Here is a 13,795-nt window from a genome sequence, read left to right on the forward strand (position 1 = left end):
ATTTATTACATGAACATTTCTTTGAACACATGTCTTTCCAGAGAGTATACTAGGCAAGAGAGAGTTCAAAATACAATGGGAAGATATAACATTTTTATTGTGACATTTGCTCTAATGGAGGATGATATGGGTAATGAGTTGAGTATAGCCTTATTTTATTTTTAAATTTTATTTTATTGTGGTAACAATTACTTTTTTAAAAAGAGAAATTAATTCGCCTTCCCATAACAAAGCATGAGAATAAGCTCACTAGACCTTTGCCCCCAGATTTGATAAGTGAAAATATCTTGTTTTCTTGTGTGTTATTTTGCTTGTCAACAGACTTAGAATTTTCTTATGTTAATGAACAATTTCCATTTCCTGTTGTGTAAATTGTCCATGTTCTCTGCCCATCTACATTGTAGGGAGAACATCTTCATTGGAACCTCTTTTTTAGAGTCTCTGATCCTCCTCATAGTCGCTGTTTCTCTCCCATCCCCACCTCGCTGCTCTTTTCTCATTAATCCTATTAAGAAAAGAACTGGAGAGCAGGAAAAATAGGGACCGTTTTAAATGTTGCTATGTATAAGACACTGTGCTGTGAATGGTACAAGACAGCGCTCCTGCCGTAAAGCATTTCAGTCTCAGGAGGGCAGGTGTCCATGAGCACTGTCATGAAAAGCAGGCTGTGACCAGTGTTTCATTAGAGGGACAGTGAGAACAATGCTGACCCCTGATCAGGCTGGAGGAGCCGGCTTTTGAAGTGAGACATCAAGGGCAGACAGGGCCAGGCTCTTCCCAGGGAGCCAGACCCGCACAGGAACAGCCTGGATAGAGCACAGCATTTGGGAAAGTTCCCGGTGTATTTGGGGGAGTGCAGAAGGCACATTTGTCCAGGTTATGATGGCCTTGGCTGTTGTGGACAGACATCCAGAGTTTGAGTGTGAATGGGCTGGGGTGGGCAGACCTGCCTTGTCCTGTCTCCCCGCGCTGCATGGGCCCTGTGCTCTGCTCAGATTGGAGGGTGAGTGCCAGGGGGCGCCCATGCCGCCATGCGGCTTCTGCCTGCATTTTCCTCCGCACCCTCAGTGGAGCCCTTCGGCATGTCTCCCCTCAGGTCCGTTATGCCACCTGGAGCATCATCATGGACTCCGTGGTGCCTTCTGATAAGGGCAACTACACCTGCATTGTGGAAAACGAGTATGGCAGCATTAACCACACCTACCAGCTTGACGTTGTGGGTAAGAATGCCAATGGCGGCAGGAGGGAGCTTAGAGGAGAGAGAGCAGGGGCGTTGAGAAACCAGCCATGAGATCCAGCTTTAGTTAGGGATAGAGCCAGGATGGTGAAGGCACTTTATAGCTCTGTCACTGTAAGCAGGTCACTTTCCTCTTTGTGCCTCACGTATCTGTAAATAGAGTCAAGAGGATCGGATAGTGCTATGACTCACTACACAAAGGGAAAGGTGCTGTTGAGAGTCTCTCCTGAAAGAGGTGACTGGAGTAGGGATGTGAAATTCAGCCTAACAGTGGCTCTTGCTTCGTGAATGTCAGCAGTGTGCTACACACTTAAACACGCCACCTGCAATTCTCCTGGCACCCCCGCAAGGCAGGCACTGTTATTCCTGCTGGACAGAACAAACGGGCTCAGGGAGGTCCATGCTGACACCAGGGCATCGCCTGAGACCTGAGGGGCTGTTCTGACTGCCTGTTCCCTGTAGACGGTCTGAATCTCATTCTAGGAATCCTAAGGTAAAGAGTTTCACAACCAGCATTCTGTCTTGGTTTTGAGGAGATGGTCTAAAAAGAAGCTTCTGGGCCACCCAGCATTTCCAACAAGCTTGTAGGCTGCTTCTCTGGGACCACACTCGTAACAGCAAGAGGCTAAGTGACTTCCCTTTGTGGTCTTTGGGATGCTGTCAGCATTCCTGACAAGCCTGTCCTCTCCCTTCCTCCACAGAGCGGTCCCCTCACCGGCCCATCCTGCAGGCAGGGTTGCCTGCCAACAAGACCGTGGCCCTGGGCAGTAATGTGGAGTTCATGTGTAAGGTGTACAGTGACCCACAGCCCCACATCCAGTGGCTAAAGCACATCGAGGTGAATGGGAGTAAGATTGGTCCGGACAACCTGCCTTATGTCCAGATCTTGAAGGTAACCTTGACCCCAGTCTCCGCGGGCTGGCTGCTGGGAAGGAGACCAGTATTTCCTGGGACCCAAGTGGCTGTGGCCTGGCTCCATGCCCACGACTGGGACTCATCCCTTACCCTTTTGGCGCACATGCTCCATCTTAAATAGGGACCTAGCCGCGTTCCCCAGGACTAGTGACAGGTCACAGAATGGAGGTGTGATGGGAGGTGGTTGGGCATTGCTGGTTCCTGAAGACCTTTGAGAGTGACTTCTGGGTCAGCTACTCAAGGAAGGCCTTCGGAGGCCCGCTTCCCCGTTGCTCAGGACCATAGCCCTTCCAGCAAGCATTTCCCCGTCTCGGTCCTCTTTTCCAAGTCACGTTCTTTCTGGCAAGTAGGGTGACTGATAAGGGCACGGCTTAATTAGAGTTGAAACAGCAAATGCCACAGGTAAATTCTAAGCAGCATGAGGAGTAATGGCATTTTCTTCCTTTTTCCTGTCACTCCCAGACATTTGATTGTCCCTGAATGCTCCATTAATCCAGGGAAGGTAATTGCCTAATTCTCCAGTGGATCTTGCAACAGGAAGTAACCAGAAGCTGGGAAAGTGGTTTACCTCCTGGTCCCAGAGTTAGACCTCATCCTCCCCTCACTCGGCTGTCCCAGAGATTTACTGGCCATCCCTTCTCTTCACTACCGGTGCTGAACTGCGGTGTGGGAAACGGACTGTCCCTGGCCATTCATAGTCCCTGCCGTGGTCTTGTTCAGTATAAACAGCATTTGATTGGGGGCAGTGCTTTTTTTTTTTAAGTTTATTTTGCAGTCAAATGCTTCAGACCTCTTTTGTCCTCCTAAAAAGGGGAAGATGATAAATCTCAGTGTCTCCGTTGCCTTAGCTCCCTGTCTTCACATCACATGGGAGCAAAGTATGGCCACATCTCAGTGTTTGCCCAACTGACTGGCGTGTCGTTGGTTTGTTCCAGCATTCGGGGATTAATAGCTCGGATGCGGAAGTGCTGACCCTGTTCAATGTGACAGAGGCCCAAAGCGGGGAGTATGTGTGTAAGGTTTCCAATTATATTGGTGAAGCTAACCAGTCTGCGTGGCTCACTGTCACCAGACCTGTGGCAAAAGGTAATGGGGAGATGGATGGGGCCCTGTGCTGGGAATTTGACTTCGGGCCCAAGCTGCTGGGGCCGGTGGGGAAGCCAGCACCCAGCTCTCCCTGTTATCCTGCTGTGTTTCTAGTGCCCAGAGCCATGGAAAAATACCCGGCCTGGGAGGCTGGTTTGGTTTGGTACTGTGTTGGTGTCTGCTCCCTCTGTGCCTCCTGTGTGTCCCTTGGCTATGTGTGCATTCACAGGACAGTCTTGCTGCACTACATTCGTGCAGCCTGGAGGTCTGAGTGGTGGGTATGAGAAGGGACCAGGCATTCCGTAGAGAACCACCACCCTCAGGCCGTGTGTGTGTGTGTGTGTGTGTGTGTGTGTGTGCGTGTGTGCGCGCGCGCGCGTGTGTGTGTGTGACTGCAGCACCCTTTCCATCCCTCCTGTGTGTGCCCTTTGACTTTCTTTACCTGAAACCAAACAGCCCCCCCACCCGCCGGGCCCCATTTCTCCATGCTGCCCACCGCCCGCATGCTTGGATGGGCCAGGGGCTGCCAGCGTCTGGTGAAGGGTCGTAACCAGCCCGCGGCGTCGCAGGTCTGCCAGAGTTCCTCCTCAGGGTCTCACTCTCTTCCTCTAACAGGTCTCGCTGCCTGGTGGTTTTGTTTGTTCGTTGTCGCAAAGGAGACGCTGGGGAGCATCTCTTCCTCTGGTTATCCACCCCCTCTTTCTTCCTCCCTCTCTCTGTGTCTCTTAGAGGTCTCACGTCCGGTGCTTGTCCATTTTGCTTCCGTTGTCTCTTCTAGACTGCCGGAGTTAATACCACCGACAAAGAGATGGAAGTGCTTCACTTAAGGAATGTCTCCTTTGAGGACGCGGGGGAGTATACGTGCTTGGCGGGTAACTCTATCGGACTCTCCCATCACTCTGCATGGTTGACCGTTCTGGAAGGTATACACTGTACTTCTCCTCTCGATGTCCTGCCCTCGCCACGGGCACGGGGGGACCATGCATTGCGGGGCTGGGGGAGACACAGAGGCAGGAGAGGTCGAGGAATGGGCTCCAGGGGGCCGGTAGGCGGCTCCAGCCATTTGTCCAACCATGAGAGCCGATTCCTCAGGCTCCCACAGGAGCTTTCCTCGTTTGCAAGAACACGGAGGCCTCCCACCTGTACACCTGCATCTGGCTCTCCCCTGGGCCCACGTAATGCATGCATGAGATCTGGATTTAACCTTGACTGGGCTCTCCTCCAGGGCAGGCTCCTTCCATCCTTCAGTCCAGCGACTGTCCCTGACTTGTCTGGCCCATTTTGTCCAGCCCCCCAAAGTCTCAGAGAGGGCCCCACTTCTCCTTTAACTGAGTGTAGGCACTCTAAAGAGGGGCTTGCTAGCAGTGCTAGCCCAGCCTCCTGTACGGCTGCCCTCTGATCTCGGGAGAGGTTCCACCCAGTTGAGTCGACTTGAGCTGAGTGAGGCCTAGTCACGGGGCTGCTGGTGCCTGTGTATCCTCTTTGAGTCTGTGTGTTGGGCCAGGAAGGAAGGAGCCCGCAGCCCGTTCCGGGTGGTGGGCTGGTGACTGCAGGGCTGGAGTTGGTTGTCGCTGCCTCTCTGAGGGTCCTGCATGTGGGTCTGGGCTCTGTGCTGTTCTTGTTGCTGCTCACACTGCCCTCTCTTCTCCCTCCTCCTCTGCCCTGCTTGCCCTCCAGGGTCTGATAACGCCCCTGCTCGAGGCAGAGAAGTGTTCTGTTTTTGTCGTTGTCACTGTCTTTGTCAGCGTGTGCTCCCACTCACTTGTCTTCGTTTCTCAATGCTGGGGAAAGAGAAAAACAGAAACACTTCTTGGTATCAGCTCTGCAGTCTCCTTGTCAGGCCTGAAGTTCTCTTGGGGCTCAGTCAGGGTCACACCAGTGCCTCTTGGGGGAGGTCCCCAGTGGGCTTGCCTCTGGGCTGGCTGGAGTGTTTTAAAGGGGAGGGTTGGGGGAAGGCTGTGGAAGGAAACGGGATGTGCACACTGGTGAGGATGGTGTGTTCTCCGCAGCCAGCGCTGTGGGTGCTGGATGTAACCCATTCTCATGTGGGAGGGAACAGTGCATTGAATGGATGGGTCTCTGTGGGAACGGGGTGAATTCTAAGTGGAAGATGGAAGAACAGAATAGAGCATGCCCCCTCAGTTTGAGGAGTTAGGGGCTGTGGGTAGTATTCCCAAGAACTGCAGAAACATTTACACTTCTCATCTCGAGCAGTGCAGACACATTGGGAAATTAGTCAGTTTTGCCTGTGGTTTGGCTAGGTGTAAATATTTACACATCTGACCTGAGACACGACAGAAGTGAAAGGTGAGATATTAAGTGAGGACATAGGCACACTCTTTCCTCCCACCCTCATTTGTCCTCCTGCAAGTGCCACTATAAGCCAGGCGCTGTGGACTACAGAAAAATAACCAAGGTGCCATCCCCACCCTCAGACCGTCAGAGACAAGATGGTCAGTCTGCCCCAGGTGATAGGTGTGTGCACACCGAGCTGAGGCGCTGCAGAGAAGGGCCACGTGCTTTCATGAGGAGGCTGAGAGGGATGTCATCCGCCCTTTGCAGGGTACCTGGTTCCCATGTAGCCCAGCAGTCCAGCTGAGCAAAGGGCTCCTGAATTAATGAGGATGGGCCACGTGTAGCAAGATGGTTCTAGCTCATCCCTCCTGGAGGATTCGGGTCAGGATCAGCAAGCTCCAAGGAGCACGAGATATCTGATCTGCTCCATGCCAGAGCCCCAATCCTAGCTAGGATTCTTCTCTGCCCTCAAGATCCCCAGAGGAAAGGAGATGGGTGTTGTTTGTTCTATGGAGCTAGGAGCTAGGAGCTAGTGGCTGGGCCCCCGGAGCTTGCTAACACCCTATTCACACTGACTCAGCCCTGGAAGAGAGACCCGCAGTGATGACCTCGCCCCTGTACCTGGAGATCATCATCTACTGCACGGGGGCCTTCCTCATCTCCTGCATGGTGGGGTCTGTCATCATCTACAAGATGAAGAGTGGCACCAAGAAGAGCGACTTCCATAGCCAGATGGCCGTGCATAAGCTTGCCAAGAGCATTCCTCTGCGCAGACAGGTAACAGAAAGTAGATAGGGGATTTGCACGCTCTGCCTCCCTTCTCTCCCTGTGCCCCCAGGGGCTTCTCGAGGAACCCCTAACTGCCTGCCTCCCCACTGTCCCCAGCCTGCTGCTTCCAGCTTTGCTTTCTGGCTGTGGGCCAGGGGCAGGGGAATGTCCTGACCCAGGTGCTCCCTTGTCGGGTGCCCAGCCCATGAATTCCAGATGCCCACCATACCCCAGCTGCAAGTCCCCTGCCCACCTGGCACATGGATCGGGAGAAAGTCCTAGCTGGGGCAAATGTGCATTGGCTACTGCACGTTGGAACTATCCTCAAAGGCCAGTTAGAGGTGCAAGGATACAGAATAGAAAGGAAGACCTGAATTGGGTCCCAAGATGCCCTCTCCTGTGTGCCCACCCTCCCCTCCTCCAAGGAACTGGAACAGAAGGTGAAGGCCGTAAGAGGAGGGAACGTTCATGCAGAACTATGCTAATTATGGGAGGCGCTTTGAAAGTTAGAAATCCATGATCAGAGGCAGGGTTTTCACAGAGTCAGGACAGGGTAGAGCTGTTGTTGCAGTGACCATTTCTGTCCGTTTGGGAGAGGTATGTAAGGTCTGTTCATGTTAAAGGTGAGTTAACTGAAGCCCAGTAAGGCTAGTTGGTGGCAAAAGAAGTCCGATTTAGACCTTCGGCCTTCTGACCTCTTGTGGTCTCTCTGCCGCTCTGCCTGGGAAGGGACATCAGGTAACAGATTATCCCTTTGCCACTGGTGAAAAGCCCTGACTAGCAGTTGGAAGAATCTGCGTCACTCCCCGCCTCCTCGCTAGAAGGGTGACCTAACGCTTCCCTGTAGGTGTCGGCTGACTCCAGCGCATCCATGAACTCTGGGGTTCTGCTCGTGCGGCCCTCACGCCTCTCCTCCAGCGGAACCCCCATGCTGGCTGGGGTCTCTGAGTATGAGCTTCCCGAAGACCCTCGCTGGGAGCTGCCTCGAGACAGGTAATTCTCTCAGCTTGTGAGGAAGTCCCCTGCATGTAATTCTGATGGCGGGAGTTGTATGTACAGAGACCTTCTAGGGAGTGAAGGTGCACCAGGTGTACCCAGAAGTAATTTCCGCCCAGTTGGGTGAAATATGGAGAAGTAGTGATGGGAGGCCCTTGAACTTCACCAGCCCCATCTTACACCACCCTTTGTTTCCCCCAAAGACTGGTTCTAGGCAAACCCCTGGGAGAGGGCTGCTTTGGGCAGGTGGTGTTGGCAGAGGCCATTGGCCTGGACAAGGACAAACCCAACCGTGTGACCAAAGTGGCTGTGAAGATGTTGAAGTGTAAGTGATGCTTCCGTCCTGGTAAAAACGGCGCCTTCCCTTGCCAAGCGAACTGTGGGCCTTGGGCCAAGTGGAACACCCTCTCTGGTGCTCTTTCCTTGCCCACGCCTGCTACACGCCTATCTAGGGTGGCCTGGGAGTGGAGGGGGCACTCTGCCCCCGGGGAGTGCCATGACCTGAGGCCAGCCTGGGTAGTGGTCAGGTGTTCATTCTAAATTCCATTGCTAGCTAATTGTCCTTACCATATCCGCTGCCCCACTCAGCGCCGCATATTTCCACAATGGCTGTCATGAGAGGGAAGGGGAAGGGGAGGAGAGAAGCCACTCGAAGAGAAAAGGGAGTCCTTGGGCATACACCTCACCTCATCCCCGTCCCTTAGCTTTTCTCCTGTCGCCCTCCCTCCCAAAGTAAATGAGTCTCCTCCCCTTCTCTTGTTTGTGTGCAAAGCGGATGCAACAGAGAAAGACCTGTCTGACCTGATCTCAGAAATGGAGATGATGAAGATGATCGGGAAGCACAAGAACATCATCAACCTGCTGGGGGCCTGCACGCAGGATGGTAGGCACTGAGCCAGGCCGCGCTCCCACCCGCTCTGGGGGAGGGTCTCAGATGGGAACCTGGGCCTGCTGCTCCCATACAGTATCTGCCAGGGAGAAGATACTGAGCTGGGGTATCGGTGACCAGGCATCTGTTAGCCACGTAGGGAAGCGGCATAAGGAGAGAGGCAGGGTCAGCAGTAGTTGGAATGTATGGGGTCTGAGCTGATTCCCCTTTGTATTCATCTGAGAATACAGGTACCTAGATTCAAAGACACTGTGTGGATAGGAACAGGTGAGTAGTAATAGTGGTCTAGATTAGGGCTATTAATCCCAGTTTTGTTTGGTAGCTTTCTGGACTATGCCGGGAAGAATTAGTTCCCTGACTCTGTCTGAGCAGTGGAATGAATTTCCCTGGTTCCCTAGAGGGGCGCTTAGGTCAGGGTGTGCCATTGGACGTGGGGTTTTCTCCAGGTGAAGTGAAACCTGCGTACTGGCCTGATGGCCTCTCCATCCACACTCACCCGCCCCCTTCCCCCAGGTCCTTTGTACGTCATCGTGGAGTATGCCTCCAAGGGCAACCTCCGCGAGTATCTGCAGGCCCGGAGGCCTCCTGGGCTGGAATACTGTTACAACCCCAGCCACAACCCCGAGGAGCAGCTCTCCTCCAAGGACCTGGTATCCTGCGCCTACCAGGTGGCCCGAGGCATGGAGTATCTCGCCTCCAAGAAGGTATGGCACCTGCCGGCTCCCCTGGGTGATGTCGGGGTAGGAACAGATGTCCAGTTTATGACTCTCTGTCCTTGGTGGAATGGTAGACTGAGCACTGACTGACCCTATGTGCTGTCTTAGGCTCAGGAGACACCAAAGTCTGGAGAGCCAGTGTAACCTGTGTGGCCTGGGCTAGGTTCAGATCTGTGCACTGCCACTTTCTGAGCAGCCTCGGGCAGCTACTTAACATTTTATGTTTCTTCAAATATAAAGTAACGATTATGGGAGAAATATGAAGAGTGCGAGTGTTAAGGACCAGTTTTGGGTGCTCAGTAAATGCTGCCTTTGGGCCCCAGCCCCGTGCAGTTATGCTGGGCCTGGGGAGATGGGGCTTGTGAGCACACTTCCGTATAGATTGGATAGAAGCATCAAGGTTCAGCCTTTCCGGGTACAGATCCAAAGCTAAGAGTTGGAAAGACCAGGAGAGGAGGCAAATACGGGGGGGGGGGGGGGGGCCTTGCTAAAGTGACCGAGAAGCCGGGAGCTGGGGTGTTTGAATGGCTGAGTCTGAAGTGGAGAAGAGGGACCTTGTAGCAGGGAACGGGCATGTTTAGGAGGTGAGCAGTGCAGCAGGAGAAAGCCTGGGAGTAGCTGGGCCTGCCTGCCAGCTGCAAAGTGAGTGCTGGAGTGCAGTGTGACTCAGACAGCTGGATGCGGATACGTGTCTACAGTTTTATGGCCTCACCTGCATCCCACCCTCCTCTCTCCCATCTCTTCCTCTCCCGCCTTCCCCTCCTGTCTCCACAGTGCATACACCGAGACCTGGCTGCCAGGAATGTCCTGGTGACGGAGGACAATGTGATGAAGATCGCGGACTTTGGCCTCGCTCGGGACATTCACCACATCGACTACTATAAAAAGACAACCAATGTAAGTGCTGACGAGGCCACTAGGTGCATGTCCTCTGCCCCAAGACTCTGCTGTGCCAGGCTTTCTCCCATGTGCACTTCTCTGCTGTAGCCCAGTGCAGGTGGCTTTGCCTGAGAAACTGGGGTGGGATGAGCTGAATGTGTGCATTCCTTCCCACGTCCAGTCCCTCACGTACCCGCCTCCCTCCCTCCCTACTCCCTCATTGCTCTGCCCTGGGCCACCCCAACTTCCCCATGCTGCTTGCAGGGCCGACTGCCTGTGAAGTGGATGGCACCCGAGGCATTGTTTGACCGGATCTACACCCACCAGAGTGATGTGTGAGTTTGACATGGGCAATTGCCAGGGATACTTGGGATAGAAAATGTCTGGTACAATAGAGTCCTGTCCTCCCCCTCTGAATTGAAGAGGGTCTCCTCCTATTTTGAGGAGAAAACAAAACAATATGTGGTATATAACCATTTACTTTGTTCCTGGCGGTGGAAAGGCCTGTTTTCTGCTCCCCCCTGGTATTCCCCTGGGAATTAAGGGTTTTCATTGGAGAGGGTGGTTTTGGGATGAGTAGCTGACATGCTGGGGAAGGAGAGATGGAAAGGATTTTAGGTTGGCCCATTCCTGTGCCCACAACACCCATGGGCTCTGTGCTCATCCACAGGTGGTCTTTTGGGGTGCTCCTGTGGGAAATCTTCACTCTGGGAGGCTCCCCATATCCTGGCGTGCCTGTGGAGGAGCTGTTCAAGCTGCTGAAGGAGGGTCATCGTATGGACAAGCCCAGCAACTGCACCAACGAGCTGTAAGCATGAGAAGATGCCCAGGTCCTGAGCTAGGCCCTGGAGGCCGAGCGGGTTTGCCGGGAAGAGGAAGAAAAGGGGTGTTTGGCCAGAGAAAACAGCCACTCCTGGTCACTCCTCCCACAGTTCCTCCTCCGTAAGCTACTTCATCTCTCCACTTACGTGTTTCCTCCCCCGACCTTACAATCCTGCCGCAGGTACATGATGATGCGGGATTGTTGGCACGCGGTACCCTCTCAGAGGCCTACCTTCAAGCAGCTGGTAGAAGACCTGGACCGCATTGTGGCCTTGACCTCCAACCAGGTGAGGCTGTCCCGTGCTAGCCCTTCAGTCGTCACCACTTAGGTGCGTCTCTGTGAATTAACTGCCTTAGGGAGGAGAGTGCTGATCCGTCGCTCTTCTGTTTCTCCCGTCACAGGAGTATCTGGACCTGTCCATGCCCCTGGACCAATACTCTCCCAGCTTTCCCGACACCCGAAGCTCTACCTGCTCCTCGGGGGAAGATTCTGTCTTCTCTCATGAGCCGTTGCCTGAGGAGCCCTGTCTGCCCCGACACCCAGCCCAGCTTGCCAATGGCGGACTCAAACGACGCTGACTAGCACCCCAGCACTGCCCTCCCCAAACTCCATCATCAGCTGTAACTCACCCATCACTCCCCACAGGATTCACTGCCTCCCCTTTGCCCCTTCCCTGCTGGCGGGAGCCAGCTGCCTACCTGAGGCCTTCACCCCACTGAGTTCGCCTCTCTTCCTCCTCCTCCTCTCAACCTGCTTATGAGAGAGAGGAGTAGGGAGGCTGGTACTTGCTGATGGCCACTCCGTTCCCTCCCCAATGGTGGACCAAGACCCCTCCCCGCCACCTGGCACTGCCTAGAGGGGTGGGGGTGGGAGGTAAGCGTGCTGAGCAGGCAGGTTGGCGAGAGCTGACGGAGCTTTCTCGTGTTGGTTTTGTCTGCTTCACCGCCACCCATAAGCCCTTGTGTTCCGGTAGCAGGTGCCTCGGCCTCAAGGCTACAGTAGTAGGGAGGGGAAGTCTCTGCTTCGGGCCTCGGTTGAAGGCAACCTCTGCTCCAGAGAGATGGTGCCATTGGCTTATTAATTCTGATACTAATTTGCTTTGCTGACCAAACACTTGGTACCAGAGGACAGGGAGGCGAAGGCTGGGAGCAGTGCCGTGGCCCTGGGGCCCAGCCCCAACTGGGGGCTTTGTACATAGCTATGAAGAAAACACAAAGTGTATAAATCTGAGTATATATTTACATGTCTTTTTAAAAGGGTTGTTACCAGAGATTTACCCACTGGGTAAGATGCTCCTGGTGGCTGGGAGACATCAGTTGCTATATATTAAAAACAAAGAAAAAAGAAAAAAAAAGGAAAATGTTTTTTAAAAGGTCATATATTTTTTGCTACTTTTGCTGTTTTATTTTTTTAAATTATGTTCTAAACCTATTTTCAGTTTAGGTCCCTTAAATAAAAATTGCTGCTGCTTCATTTTTATATGGGCTGTGTGACAAGGGAGAGAATGTCAACCGAAAAGGAGCAAAAATGATGGGCCCTGGTCTGTGTCTGTCCGGAAGGCCCTGCACATTCCCTGCAGTTTCCCCCTAACCTCTTCCTTTTAGGTCCCGGCCTGAGACCTCCAGACAGAACGCCCACCTCTTGGATGCTTTTGGAAAGGCAGGAAAAGAAGACATCTGCGTAGTGAGCAGGAACCTCCTGCCAGTGCACCAGAGGTGCCTGGGCCAAAGCCAAGACCACCCCCCCTGCAGCCCTCAACCACAAATTGTTTCCTCAGGGGAAACTGGTGGGGTCGGGCAGGTCAGAGGGTCAGAGAGGGAGCTGGGAGCCTCTCTCAGAATAGCCAAGGCGTAGAACTAAAGAGGTGGAGGAAAGCTAAGGATGATTCCGACAGGGGCGTGCAGAAACTCAGACCCAGATTTGCATCTACGCCCTCTGTGTGCGTGTGGTTTTGCTTGTGCTGCTGTGGAAGGAGAAGCTTGTCACCTAGGACGAGGTCTACATTAAAGTCCCTTGCTTCATGTTTTCCAGCCTGCTCTGTGTTTGTGATCCTCCCCCACACCAGTCCCCACGTGATCAAACTGCATGCGTTGGGACTATCACAGATCTTGGCTTCCTATAGTTCTTCCTGTACAAACCCCACCCCCTCCCTCAGGAAGGAAAAAATGCTCTAAATGTTTATGACAGCTTGGAAATTCACGTCCTCTGCCACCTGCTGGTCGTCTCTGCACTTGCCAAGTGTGTCCTGGCTCCTCCGAGCTCCGTGCTCAACCTGCTCCTGTGGAGTCTAGCCAGCGGTTCTCAACCTGTGGGTCGCGACCCCTTTGGCGGTCGAACGGCCCTTTCACGAGGGTCTCCTAAGACCATCCTGCATATCAGATATTTACATTATGATTCATAACAGTAGCAACATTACAGTTATGAAGTAGCAACGAAAATAACTTTATGGTTGGGTCACAACATGAGGAACTGTATTTAAAGGGCCAGAAGGTTGAGAACCACTGCGTCTAGACCGAAAGCTTGCTTTTTTTGCCGTACGGCTGAATACAGAAGAAAGTTCACTGTGCTTTCATTTCTGTAGAGAAAATGGGATTGCTGCCCTATGTTCCTTTCTGAGCTAGCTGGGGGTTTTTTGGCAGCTGCAATGTTGGCTACAATTGTAAATTAGTTCTCTTTCCTTGTGTCTCTGTAAATATGCAACTGTCAATCTATTACAGTTTGTGTTTATGTTTAATGAAGGCATAATTTGGTGAACAGAGCCAGGAAATGAATTTTAGCTCTTAAAAACATTTGCTTTCAGACCTTCTAGTGGTATCTTTCCTTGTAAAATAGGGATGATCATTTCTGCCTTGGTCCTTGAAGCAATGTTGTGAGAATGGATGATCTATGAAGGGCTTTATATCCCTTTGGGAGAGGTGCTAGAGAAATATATAAGGCACTATTATAAGTGATGTCTTTGTTGTTACTACTCAAATCACCCACGGATTTCCCCAGAGACTGAGCCTGGCTGTCTAATAAAAGATAGTGAAATTGACCTGAGAGAAAATGAAATGACCATTTTACTTAGATGACCAGATTGGGTCTCCTGAGAAAAGGAATCTAGTTTATCTAGTGAAGGCGACGTGCTGTCAAGGCACTGAACTTGTCTGGTTTCCTGAGAGTGAAAAGATTAGGGCCTGGGATTACCACAA

General features: G+C 52.7%; 1 protein-coding gene across 7 annotated transcripts in view; it reads left to right on the forward strand.

Annotated features, from left to right (window-relative positions):
- FGFR1 (fibroblast growth factor receptor 1) overlaps positions 1-13,551 on the forward strand; it is a 50,463-nt gene extending 36,912 nt beyond the window's left edge. For 4 of the 7 annotated variants that reach the window (XM_059685358.1, XM_059685359.1, XM_059685360.1 and 1 more), the window contains 13 exons: positions 1,097-1,220; positions 1,939-2,129; positions 4,017-4,161; positions 6,114-6,316; positions 7,149-7,294; positions 7,501-7,622; positions 8,070-8,180; positions 8,700-8,890; positions 9,677-9,799; positions 10,046-10,116; positions 10,452-10,589; positions 10,785-10,890; positions 11,006-13,551. In XM_059685358.1, coding sequence (XP_059541341.1) covers positions 1,097-1,220; positions 1,939-2,129; positions 4,017-4,161; positions 6,114-6,316; positions 7,149-7,294; positions 7,501-7,622; positions 8,070-8,180; positions 8,700-8,890; positions 9,677-9,799; positions 10,046-10,116; positions 10,452-10,589; positions 10,785-10,890; positions 11,006-11,182 — 1,848 coding nt within the window. In that variant the 3' untranslated portion in view covers positions 11,183-13,551. The remainder of the gene's footprint in view (positions 1-1,096; positions 1,221-1,938; positions 2,130-4,016; positions 4,162-6,113; positions 6,317-7,148; positions 7,295-7,500; positions 7,623-8,069; positions 8,181-8,699; positions 8,891-9,676; positions 9,800-10,045; positions 10,117-10,451; positions 10,590-10,784; positions 10,891-11,005) is intronic. The other 3 variants (XM_059685356.1, XM_059685357.1, XM_059685362.1) reach the window with 1 other exon arrangement.
- The last annotated feature ends 244 nt before the right edge of the window (positions 13,552-13,795 follow it).

Source organism: Myotis daubentonii, chromosome 2 (assembly GCF_963259705.1).
Source record: "Myotis daubentonii chromosome 2, mMyoDau2.1, whole genome shotgun sequence".
Lineage (NCBI taxonomy): Eukaryota > Metazoa > Chordata > Mammalia > Chiroptera > Vespertilionidae > Myotis > Myotis daubentonii.